A 13110-nucleotide genomic window follows, 5' to 3' on the forward strand; every position below is an offset into this window, starting at 1 on the left:
GCATGGCCGCTAGTGCAGGCCGAGACACTGGGCGGCCCCTTTAAGATCTGTGTAGTAGGCAAAGCACTCCTGCTTGTCAGTCCTTTTGCTCTTGTGCTGGCATGAAGCAAAACAATACGGTTCATGTGTCCTGACCCATCAAATTGGAAAAACAAAGCACTAGGGGTTGGGGTACTTATCAGCCAATCAAATCGCGCGACCTGTCATTAAAACAATGTGTGCGATTATGAACCCAACTGTGTATTATTTCCTGGTAACACGAGAAAGAAGAACTGTATAAGCACCATGTGAGTGATTAATAGTGATGTGATGAAAGATTGTGCTGCAGTTGCTTAAGAAACGAAAACAACAAAGGGATAAACCACTGCGGGCATTACCAGAGGTGGTATGACTTTGCACTGTGTACCATGTTACCATGGCAACTAGCTGTGGGAAGATGAATGTTTCAGATTTAGCCGGCTGCTCTGCAAAGGGCCATAAATCTAACTTGCACAGAGAGCACAGTATATCTGCTGTTGAGCTGTACCCGTGGCCTGTTTATTTTCTTGTTATAATTATGACAAGGCGGTGCAAAACAATGAGGTCATTATTGGTGCCGAATGAGCAGAAATAATTAGAATCACATCTGCCACACGAACCCATTTATCTGAGAGGGATGGGGTTGAGAAGGCTGCTCAAAGACATTCAACCGGGTCTCAGCGCTGCTCTGAAAGATCATGTTTGGTCGCACCCCCATTTATGTTTCAAGCGCACATGCTTATTAAGACTCAATGTTTCTGCGTTATCAGTGGGGCAGTTATATTGACACCGCAACACACCAATGTATATAAATCCATTATAAAATCGTGACATCGGCCAGCACTTGACAGCAGAAAATATTTTGTACATAAAATGGTAGCCCTGTCCTCTTCCAGGTCCCGAGATGTCAGTACGCATACTAACTAAACATGTATTGGCTTAGCCAATAGGTCTCGCCTTTGGAACCTTCTAAGCGTTTAGCCCTGTAGCACACGAGCTGCAAGTTTACAAATATCACAAATTAGAGCAACCAGTGACATTTCGTGTAACAGCAATAGTTGCCCTGGCCAGTTTTTTTGTTTGTGTGCTTGAAGTTTTGTGCTTATAAATGGATTTAAAAAATAAGAGCTGGAACATTGATTAATCTTGCGCTATATCTAAAAACAATGCAACATAGGAGACTTGGGACTGGGGAACAGGGTTGGAGTCAGGGGTCGACTCTATTAAAAAAGAAAAATGCAGATTGACAAAATAAACATAAATTGATGACTTGTTACAAAATAATTGACACTTGTAAAAAGAAAAAAAAAATTGCCTTTCAAACCTGGCCACTTTGAAAATTAATATCATCATTGTGCAACCACATAGCTCTGATAGTTACCTTTACACATATTTTACAAAGCTTATATCAAAATGCGGTCTTCAAGCTCTAATGTCTAGCTCCTTCATATATGATAATGTGATGGTCTCCACAACCTCAAAATGATCTGTGATTTTCAACTTTTATGTTCTCATAGTAACATTTCTTCTGTTTGATGTGGTGTAGCTTTTCGACACCCAAAGATGATTCACTGCACGGACTCTCTGAATGTACTGGATCCACATTCTGTGTTTTTCGCAGGGAATTAATTTATCTATTAGAATTATTCGGGCTCTGCTTGACAGAGAAGATACCAGTCTCACAACTTAGTAAGAGTTCCTCTAAAGGGTAGCACAATAACATAAAAGCTTACAATCTTCTTATTTGACTTTTTGATTGCAAGATTCTGTCATCTCTGTTGCTGTCCCAGATCTTCGCTTTAGTAAGGACATGACTGGCATGGGAGTCGAATCCTGTGCTTGCCTATTATAGAAGAACGTAGATGATGTAAATTTTAACTAAGGTGCTTGTTATTCATTGGTGAAACAGTATATGTCTGTACTCAGTGATGCACAGTGATAGACAGTCACTCCTAGATCAGCATTTCTGGATCCACAGTGTGTATATGCCTGGCTGGAGGAACTCTTATGTAGTCACTGAACTGCAGAAAACAAAACCAGGCAATGAGGTTACTACTTCTGGCCTCGCACGTGACCACTTTGGGGTCGGTTCACAAAAGCATTTATAAGTACGAGAAGAAATATTCAGGACTACTCTTTCAAGTACTCTTCGATGCTTTTGAAAATTAGCATCAAAACATACAATTCCCTATAGAAAAAAGTGAAAAAAGGACTCCGTTCTTTCTACTGATACTTAGTGTACATGAATATTCTCTAAATATTCCCGTTTTATATGTTTTGGGGCCACTCCCCAAAGCAGTGTAAGTATGCGTTGTGTGTAAAAGAGTACCAGGATGTACTACTTTATGTACTTAAAATGCCTTTTGTGAATAGGCCTCACAATGTAATACTGGGGAAATCACTTTCAATCCAGTAGTTACCCTTTTTGGACATAAACATCTTTTTTGTTTGTGTTTAAAAAAATTCAATCGGTGTATGTCACATTAAAAATGTACTGTCCAGCGGTAAGGATACTGCGCAGTTTGCAAGGGCAAGAATCATTCTTCTTGGCACATAAACTATTCTCCACCAAGAAATAAAGGGATTTTTGGTCTTTGCCCAATGTACATTCTGCTCATGTGCTATCAGCAGAAGAAACACTCTTGTCTAGACTTGCAAACGTGGTCTTATGCAGCAAATCACAATTTTTATCCTGATTTCTAACTTTCTTGCCAAACATGAGAAATTATTCAGGTTCGTAAAAAGCCTGTTTAAGCAAAAGCAAATAAATCAGATTCTGACATTTTATTTGGCATTTCAAATGTTTAATGAGCACCAGTATAATGTAATTTGAATTTGAGCAACTCCTTGAAATAATTACATCTCACCTGTTTTGGGACTGTAAAGAGGAAGGCCAGATGTTTGACTAAAGATTAATGATAGATTACACCATCCTAAATACTTGGCAAGGTATCAGCTCCTAGACATTACACTTCTTAATAATAAACTCTCACAATACACTATTGGTGAGATGTAAGAACCACTGGTGGCAAAATACTAGCTGCACATTGCAGCCATTATTTTTGTGACCAGTGTGGAATTTTGTGTCCCAACCTATGTATTAATGTATTGACCGGTGTCCAGCACATGTATTTAAAATGGTCTCACTGCACGCTTATGTGTAACAATTGACAAAGACATAGAAGGGCATACACGTAATATAATGCACCCTGCCTTATGACTGTAAGGCCTGCTGTAGGGGTGACTTAAGTGAAAAGAATAAAGGAACACCAATAAAGGTCGTAACTTACAGGACCAAAATCGTGCATCAGAATGACAAAATGGATATTTATCACTGGAGAAAGGGAAGCACAAAACTCTACAAATTATATTTTTTCTTCTAAATAAAATGACTAATTTCCTACACTGTAATCATTTTGCGTGTAAATATGCCAATATTTATATAAATATAACCCACTCTGATAAAGAATGCGAACTACGGCCTGCTTCTATGTTTACTAGTCTCATCTTAGGTGAAGGTTCTGGGTACACCACATTTGTAAGAACTTTTCCACTCAGCCTTTTGTATATTGCTTCTCTGTGTGGGTATACATTGACTCGCATACATAAATATTGATAGTGTATAAATATTGATAGTTTAAGGTTTCAAGCGGCAGGCATATCACGAATGTTGATACTGATTTTATGTGGATTTGGAGTACAGACATAAGGGAGAAAGAAAAATTATCTTGCGTCTTGCACACTAGTAAATAAAATAAATTGCTGCACTGTTACAAAATCATTGACACTTGTAAAAAAAAAAAAAAAAAAAAAAATACTTTGGCCACTTTGAAAATTAATATAATGATTGTGCAACCACATAGCTCTGATAGTTACGTTTACACATACTTTACAAAGCTTATATCAAAATGCGGTCTTCAAACTATAATGTCTAGTTCCTTCATATATAAAAATGTTATCGTCTCCACAACCTCAAAATGACCTGTGATTTTCAACTATTAGGGACTATATTAAATAAAGCAAGCAAGGACAAACTCTGTAGCTGGAACCGAGAGCATCCCCTTTAAGAAATGTAGAGAATAATGGATGTTCATAATACTTTTCAATTTATCTCATACAATTAAGGCAAATGAAAACCAGAAGAGGACATCTTGAAACACCAAAAATATATATTGTGTTAGTTTTTGCTTACAATAAAACCCATGCATGTAATCAAAATACTAGATAAGCAAGGGAGTAAGATGTCTAATTTAAGGGGACAGAGGTTATATATCTAATCACGAAAACAAATAATGACCATCGTCACCTTTTATCTGATTACATTAATATATTCAGCATTGCAAACATTGTAGTGGTGATGTGTTTTTGCCTTTTAAAAGCACATTTTGATAAGTGCAATGACAAAACGATATTGGCTCCCCAGAGACAATATTGAACGTGCAGAGAAAGCTCCAGTACTCCTTGCACCATCTTCACGCCCCTTGATATGGCAGAGAGGGAAGCCCACAGTTTTAAGACACTTCATATTAAAGTATAAATAATATTTTTACATGTGGATTTTGCAATCTGATTAACACAAATCTATAACCTCTGGGGACCAAGAACATAAAAGACTTAAGAAAAGTCTTGAGCTGCGTTTGGCAGGGAAACATATCAAAATAGATAACACGGCTACTAAATGAATGACGCCTCTCATAGGACTTTCCAGAGAGCCCCTTTACTGGGTATGAGCAACGTGCAGACAGCTATCTCCACAAAAAGATATGCTCTCAATACTTTAGCACTGCAGTTAAAGGATTATTTTAATATTACATGAAAAACTATTTCATGGTTAATAACAAATCTTACTTTTGAGATAACAAGTGCATCAGAAGTTCTAAGACCATATTCTTGAAAGACTGTGTAAAGCTGCAAACCAAGTAAGGCACGAACACCACGGTGCAGTAATCATGTAACCACATTCAGATTCCCACAATTAAGGCTTTTAAGCTGATTGATTTGCAACAGCTTGCGGTATTCATGCTTAGAACAAGTTTCCCTTCATTATGTGTCAAGCATTTATCACTAGCGTTTTCATGGCAGCAATGGGTGCATTTTCTCCTTGACGTAATTTGGCTTTAATCTAAACAGTAGAAAATAGTTAAATGTGCTATAACCGGACAACTACAATTTCAACACGTTTCCGCTGAGCTCTAAAAGAAGGTACGAGTTGTTTCCCCTGTTGTAACTGTCAAGAAGTGTGGGATATGGTGTCACTCTACCTAACAGATCAATAGGTGTGTCTAGCCTTATGGCTAGAGAGATCTCACAAAGGAACAGACGGCCTCGATTAGTTAAATTTAGAGCAAAGGCCTATGAAAGTGCACTGCCTAAACTAGTATAGTTGTTATTCCCAATTAGCACCTTTAAAGGGCATAATTTGTCCTTAGTATGGTATCACAGCACCTTTTGGTCGTTGGCAGTATGACGCTCTGAATGTTTTTATCACAGACAGGCATTTTAGCTTTGTGAATGTGTGCAGTCATGGAGAGGGCATGTAATTTTTACTGAGCTGTATGTCGTTTCGTGGGTGAGACCTGGGGACTGGACCAAACAGCTGACATACTTTCTTGGTTTGAACAGCTGCTCATTGCCCACAAATGTATATCTGTAGTAAGTATCGGACAGTGACTGTTAGATACATGTAGGAAACTGGGTTCTGGTTGCAGTGCCCTTCCTACCCCTCTTTTTGCCTGTTTTTTTGTTGCAACTTTGAATGAAGTGCACTGGGTTTCTTTTAACTAGATTCCCAGTGCCACTGTTTCTTCCCCAAAACAAGACACCTGGTCACTTGATACCAAAGTGACTAAGCCCTTTAGCACTTCCTTAAGTCCCAAGTAAATGGCACCAGTGGTATCTAGTGCATGGTTATTGAAGAGGGCCCCTAAGATCTGCACCACAACTTGTGCCACTCTAAGGGACCCAGCATTGACCTTATGCAGACTGCCATTATAGGCCGCGTGACAAGGTGCTCTCAAAAAGTGAAAACACGACATGGCACACAGTCCCCTAAAACCCTGCCTGTAATGCTTGTAAGTCACCCCTACAGCATGCCTTACACCTGTAGAGCAGGATGCATTATATTACATGTATGCCCCTGATGTGTCTGTCGATTCTTTGACATAGTAAGTGTGTAGTGAAGCCATTTTAAATATATGTGTGGGACACTGTTCAATATGAGTTCCCCAGCTACATGTTGGATTAACTAAAACTAGGGATGTTTGGTGTCAAACATCTCGTATTAATAAACCCTCACTGATTCCACAGATGGATTTATTAATACGTGTACCCAGAGGGCACCTTATAGGTGCCCCCTGAAAGTTTACCAGGCTCTGGTGAGCTCACTGACCAGTTCTGGCCAGTCTGCCACCAAAGGACGAGAATCTGAACCCTTGGGGGGAGTATTTGCTCTCTGGAGGTCAGAAACAAAAGCCTGCTCCGGCTGGGGTGTAGGACACCCCTCCCCACTGGATGACCTGCATTCCAAGGTAGGGAGCTTCAAAGAAGTCCACCGCCTTTGGTATGCAGATCTGGCCTTCCTCAGAGGAAGATGCCAACCCCCCCTGCCCAGCGCCCTGGACAGGTGGGAAAATTGGCTATGCAGGAGTCGTGTCACATTTCTGGACTGGGCACACTCTTAGGGTGGCCAACCTAAAGTGGACACGACTTAGGAAATCCCACCATCCTGTGTGTGGTGAAATTTAGGAACTCTGGACAGGGTAATGCCTACTCCCCACCTGAAGTGGTCATTTAGGGGCATTAGTGACCCCAAGGGTAAGTAGCCCATTGGCTACTACCCTTCTCTCCCCTTAATGCCCCCTAAATTGAGTATTTAGGGGACCCCCTGATACCAGATCCTCAGATCTCCACTGGAAACAAAAGGAGGAGTGGAGAAGAAGCCTGCTGAACCCGAGAACTGAGGAGCATGACTGACTTGGCGCCAACCCTGCTGGCCTGCCTGCTGCACCCGACCCTCTAGGAGCAACTGACATGTCCTGCCGCTGCAACCTCCAAGAAACTGGGAAAGCTGCTAGTGCTTCACAAATCACCAGGAAGAACTTTCTTAGAGTAGAGGAGCTACTCACCTGTATCTGCAGGCACCCAAGGAAGAACTGTGAGAGCCAGGACTGCCAAAAACCTGAAGCTGGACATCACCACTGCACCCAAGCTGCATTGCCCCAGCTCAAATGGGCCAATGGTGTAAGCCTGGTCCCCAGGCTCTCCAGAGACAAATCTCACCCTGAGTTGACCCACTCTGAACTTCGAGGCGGCGTCTGCAGCCTGTTTCTGCAGACCACACCTGCAACCATCAGTGACCAGGAGAGAGAAACCAGATGCCTCAGGACATCTCTGCACCTGTCTGGCCCAGACTAAGGAGAAGAGAACCAAGGGTGTCCCGACATCTCCAAGCTTTGTGAGACCTGAACCCACTTGTTGGCATGGTTGTACTGAACCCACATTCCACGCCTGTAGACTGTTTCTGCAAGCCTCCCTGCAACTGCAAAGAACTCCAGGACCGGATCCAATGGCAATAGACACCACTGCACCTGAGCCCCAAAGCCTGAGGAGAGGTGTACCAACAGTGACCCTACGTGCCCGAGAAACTCAAGGGTCGAGCCCCCTTATGGGTTGCCCCGAACTGACCTTCCAGTTCCAAATTGCAGCAACTTTCCAACCAGACGGTTTCCCATTAAAGTGGTTGGGACACCCGATGCTTTAACACACCTTTGCACCCCAGGCACACCAGAGCCTTCCGAGGTGACCTCTTGGTGTGGCCTTGGACCCTGTCCCATACTCACCTTAAGCCCTGGAGAACAGTCCTGTAAGTCGCTGTGAAGTGCCCGAATACAGTACATGTTTCTACCCCACTGGATAACATTACCACACCCCAAATTTGCACTTAGTGTCAACTTTAGAAAACTGTAAAAATTCCTAGCTCAAAAAATATTCACCTGATTCCGGTAATCTTGGTATCTAAATTTATAAATAAGTATGTACTATTTTTATGAATTGGTGTTGGATTTCTTTATTGAGTGTGTATCAATTACTGCATGAATGTGTGTCTTTCATGGTTAGCACTACCCTCTTGATATGCCTAACTGCCTGACCACACTACTGAAAAAGAGAGCATTTGGGATGTCACTTGTGCCTCTGTGATACCTCTGGGGATTGCTTGGACTTTGCACAGTGTACCTCATTTTGGTCCACTTTCCTACAATACATTAATAGTACTGAAAGTAAAGTAACAACGTTTCGATACTTGATCAAACATTGTATAAATGTAATCAAGTATATACATATACAAATACAGTAATTCATGCAACAAACAGTGCAGCAGATTTTGATAAATTAATTTATCTTTTGAGATCTTTAATTAAAATATACCTGAAGGCTTCAAGAATCATTCGTTCTGAACACAGTGGCATAACATGTTTGAAGGCTTTTCTGAAGTCATCCAGTGTTAAAAATCCTCTACCTTAAGGAGTAAAAGACAGACCGTCAACACAAACAATTTAAGAAAATAAAACAAAAAATGTAACCAACAAAATTAGTTTTTAAAGATCAAAATAAACACTGTTTTCTGTGGCTTTCCTCTTCACAAGGGAAAACGGAGCATGCTTCAGACCACTAGAAATTATGTGAAAAACAAATGTATAGGCTGGATATCGTCAAATTCATAAGTGGGAATTCTCAAGGAGATGCAGATCACATGCACATCTACTATGACAGTCAACTATCTTTCATCAAATGTGCTGCCGCCAATTTTCAGCTATTTAATGCTGAATTGCTCCAGAGAAATGGGGACATTTTTTTTAGATCTGCCTTTAGGCAGTTTTAGCTTTGAGTGAATCATATGAAAAAGCATTTCGGTTTCAAGGCTACTCAGTCTTTACTTTCAACCTTGTGTGTGAAACTAGTCTACCACCATATGCTGTGCTATCAGAGACACGTGTTACTCTTCATTTCGCCTTGCACTGTGTGCCCTGATTTTACAAGGCAGTTGGTCATTCTGATAGACAGTGGTTGGTTAAGCAGCATCCACAGGATCACACACTCAGGTTTTGGATTAGGAGATGCTGCTTCAGCAGATACCAGTTAACAAAGTCTTGCAAAATAATTATATTAGGAGTCTGTTTGCTAAGTTAGATATGGGCTGTATTTAAAGAAACAGCCAGATTTCTAGTGGGTGTAATTTACTAAAGGGAGAAGGTGGAACAGTAAATCTAGATCTTTAGAGAAGAGAAAGTAAAGAATAAAAAGGTTAGGAAAGGTGTCACCTTCTCACAATTGGGTTACGGACTAATGTGTCAAAAACAGAGAAGATATCCCTCTCTTTAGCAGCATGAAAGCAAATCAATTATTGCCTGGGGATAATGATTTGAAGGATTAACTCGTATGTATCCAGTTATTATGACGATATTAATGATATAGGAGCATGTGTTTAAATATATGGTGAAAGTCAAGTAGATTTGGAAGATGAATGGGTGGAAGACTCAGATAAGGTGTTAAATTTTATAAGAACCACAAATGGTATTTGGTGAGCCTAATGATTATTTTTCTAGAAGTGCAATTCGACATTTAGACTATGTTCGTAAATATATCAAGGAATGGATTTAGAAACATTCTGAAACCAGTAGGAAGACTGCTTGAGGCCAAATATAGAGGACAACGTTTTACATGTTGTCTTGATTTAGGTCTGGAATCCCTAATTTGGTAGGGATCCAAGGAGAAGACTTGAGAAGTTCTTAAAGCAATTTAAGGATAAATCATTAGAAGTTATTTGCACTCTGGTGTGGATTTTTGATGGGTGAAGAAGCACAGATGAAAGATGACACAGAGGATCATAATGTGGGTTTGGTGTTTTGCTGAATGGAGAAAGTTATTTTGATTAAGAATAATACTAAATCATAGGCTGTGGCGAGCAAGGAACCAGATGGAGAGATGAATGGATTTTTGTTTGGAGAGGGCCTTGTGAAGAATGCGGTTAAGTATCAACTCACTTTCATGACTGTGGATACTGTACATTCGTCTATGTGCAGGACTGTTGGAAGTTTAGGTAATTTTTGCCATGCCAGAAAAAGGGGTTGTTTATCCAGCTGGGAATATAAAGGTCATATTTTCACCCTCAAGAAAGAGTTTTTTTTGTTAATTTCAGGCAGCAAGACAATTCTTCCCTCACTGGGGAACATCATGCGAGGTCAAGAGATGAGACAGGAGTGAGTTCAGTAGTCCATGTCATAAGAATACAGATATAATTCTTCTTCATTTTATTAAACAGTACAAGGCGTGGTGTGATAGTTTGCTCATTATTAACAAAAGGTTAGAAACAAATGTTAGGTTTTTACATATGTACAATATTTAAGATAGAATTTGCAGAAACTCCAGTAGAAACCAAGGAACCTTTTATAATAGTTTTTTCAGGACCAAAGAATTTGTTAGTTTCAGTAGTTGGCAAACATATAGAAAACAGCAATGCAGAAGCGAAGGAAAGGGTCTGAAGCTTTCTAAGCAACCATTCTGGTGAAAAGAAAAGGCATGGTTTGGAGGCCAATGATAAATGTGCAATGTTTTAACAGATCTGTCCAAACTTGAACTCAAGAACTCATATTTCACTGTTCCCCGTGCAGCACAATGTCTGCACTCCCTGCAGTCCAAATAGGCAGGCTGGTTGGCTCTGCTTACATGCATATCTTTCAGCCTGTCAAGGTTTTTAGATACTATATTTGTTGACTGAGTTTTTAACCCCTAGGGTGCCTTGTACAAGGTGATCTCGTCCAAGGCACCGGTTCCCGGGTGCCTTGGACGAGAGACACCTCGTCCTGCACCCGGGAACTGGGGGGAGCGCTAGCGCTCCCCCCATATGCTCCCCCCCACCCCCCCCCCCCAAGGCAGGGATGGAAGGATGGAAGCTCAGCTTCCAGCGCGATCGAAAGAGAAATGCAAAGCAAATTTATTTTAGGCCATTTCTTCCCCCCTGGGGCCGGCTGAGCTAGAGGCCAAAATCCACAGGTAGGGACTTTGCAAAAAAAACTCTGTTTTCTGTGAAAAAATGTGATGTGTCCACTTTGTGTTTTGGGCCATTTCCTTTCAGGGGCGCTAGGCCTACCCACAAAGGTGAGGTACCATTTTTATAGGGAGACTTGGGGGAACGCTGGGTGGAAAGAAATTTGTGGCTCCTCTCAGATTCCAGAACTTACTGTCACCGAAATGAGAGGAAAACATGTTTTTTTGGCCATATTTTGAGGTTTGCAAAGGATTCTGGGTAACAGAACCTGGTCAGAGCCCCACAAGTCACCCCATCTTGGATTCCCCAAGGTTTCTAGTTTTCAAAAATGCGCTGGTTTGCTAGGTTTCCCCAGGTGCCGGCTGAGCTAGAGGCCAAAATTCACAGGTAGGCACTGTTTTCTGTGAAAAAATTTGATGTGTCCACATTGTGTTTTGGGCCATTTCCTTTCGTGGGCGCTAGGCCTACCCACACAAGTGAGGTACCATTTTTTATCGGGAGACTTGGGGGAATGCTGGGTGGAAGGAAATTTGTGGCTCCTCTCAGATTCCAGAACTTTCTGTCACTGAAATGAGTGGAAAACGTGTTTTTTTAGCCAAATTTTGAGGTTTGCAAAGGATTCTGGGTAACAGAACCTGGTCACAGCCCCACAAGTCACCCCATCTTGGATTCCCCTAGGTCTCTAGTTTAAAAAAATGCACAGGTCACGCCCCAGGGGGGGCAATTATTTTCAAGGCCTTTTCTGCCATCAGCCTATTGTAATTAGGCCGATCCACCCCGGGATATAATAGAGTGTGTAAAAAAGACGTCTATTTGAGAAATGTCCTGTAATTCACATGCTAGTATGGTCACCCTGGAATTCAGAGATGTACAAATAACCACTGCTCCTCAACACCTTATCTTGTGCCCATTTTGGAAATACAAAGGTTTTCTTGATAGCTATTTTTTACTCTTTATATTTCAGCAAATGAATTGCTGTATACCCGGTATAGAATGAAAACGCACTGCATGGTGCAGCTCATTTATTGGCTCTGGGTACCTAGGGTTCTTGATGAACCTACAAGCCCTATATATCCCCGCAACCAGAAGAGTCCAGCAGACGTAACAGTATATTGCTTTAAAAAATCTGACATTGCAGGAAAAATCTACAGAGTAAAACGTAGAGAAAAAATGCTGTTTTTCTTTAACCTCAATTTCAATATTTTTCTTTTTCAGTTTTTAATTTCTGTAGGAAACCCTTGTAGGATCTACACAAATGACCCCTTTCTGAATTCAGAATTTTGTCTACTTTCCAGAAATGTTTAGGTTTCTGGGATCCAGCATTTGGTTCATGCCCATTTCTGTCACTGACTGGAAGGAGGCTGAAAGCACAAAAAAATCGTTAAAATGGGGTATGTCCCAGTAAAATGGCAAATTTGTGTTGAAAAATTGGGCTTTCTGATTCAAGTCTGCCTGTTCCTGAAAGCTGGGAAGCTGGTGATTGTAGCACCGAAAACCCTTTGTTGATGCCATTTTCAGGGGAAAAAACCGCAAGCCTTCTTCTGCAGCCACTTTTTCCCATTTAAAAAAAACAAAAACGAAATTTTCATTGTATTTTGGCTAATTTCTTGGCCTCCTTCAGGGGAACCCACAATGTCTGGGTACCTCTAGAATCCCTAGGATGTTGGAAAAAAAGACGCAAATTTGGCTTGGCTAGCTTATGTGGACAAAAAGTTATGAGGGCCTAAGCGCGAACTGCCCCAAATAGCCAAAAAAAGGCCTGTCAGAGGAGGGGGAAAAGGCCAGGCAGCGAAGGGGTTAAGAGAAAAGGATGTACACTTTTAGACAACATCCTACTCAAGCCTGAGAAGTATGTGGAGCTGAAAATTCAACTATCAATCAAGAAGCGGTTGTTAAATGTATCTAGGATTTATAGTAAATAAGGATCAAGTGAACGTAAGACCTTTCAAGATACTGGATGTTTTTTTAAGTTTTCAAAATGAACAAAATGGATGCTGTGTTGAAGCTTCTGAAGAAGAAACTGACCATGTCATTAAGTAAGCTTCTCT

The 13110-nt window shown here is 41.0% G+C and overlaps 1 protein-coding gene across 1 annotated transcript in view; it reads right to left on the reverse strand.

Moving 5' to 3' along the window:
* EFCAB11 (EF-hand calcium binding domain 11) overlaps positions 1 to 13110 on the reverse strand; it is a 366137-nt gene that overhangs the window by 175280 nt on the left and 177747 nt on the right. The window contains exon 5 of the mRNA XM_069208166.1: positions 8443 to 8533. Within this exon, the coding sequence (XP_069064267.1) occupies positions 8443 to 8533 (91 nt within the window). The remainder of the gene's footprint in view (positions 1 to 8442; positions 8534 to 13110) is intronic.

The sequence above is a fragment of the Pleurodeles waltl genome, chromosome 9 (assembly GCF_031143425.1).
Source record: "Pleurodeles waltl isolate 20211129_DDA chromosome 9, aPleWal1.hap1.20221129, whole genome shotgun sequence".
In the NCBI taxonomy this organism is placed as follows: Eukaryota; Metazoa; Chordata; class Amphibia; order Caudata; family Salamandridae; genus Pleurodeles; species Pleurodeles waltl.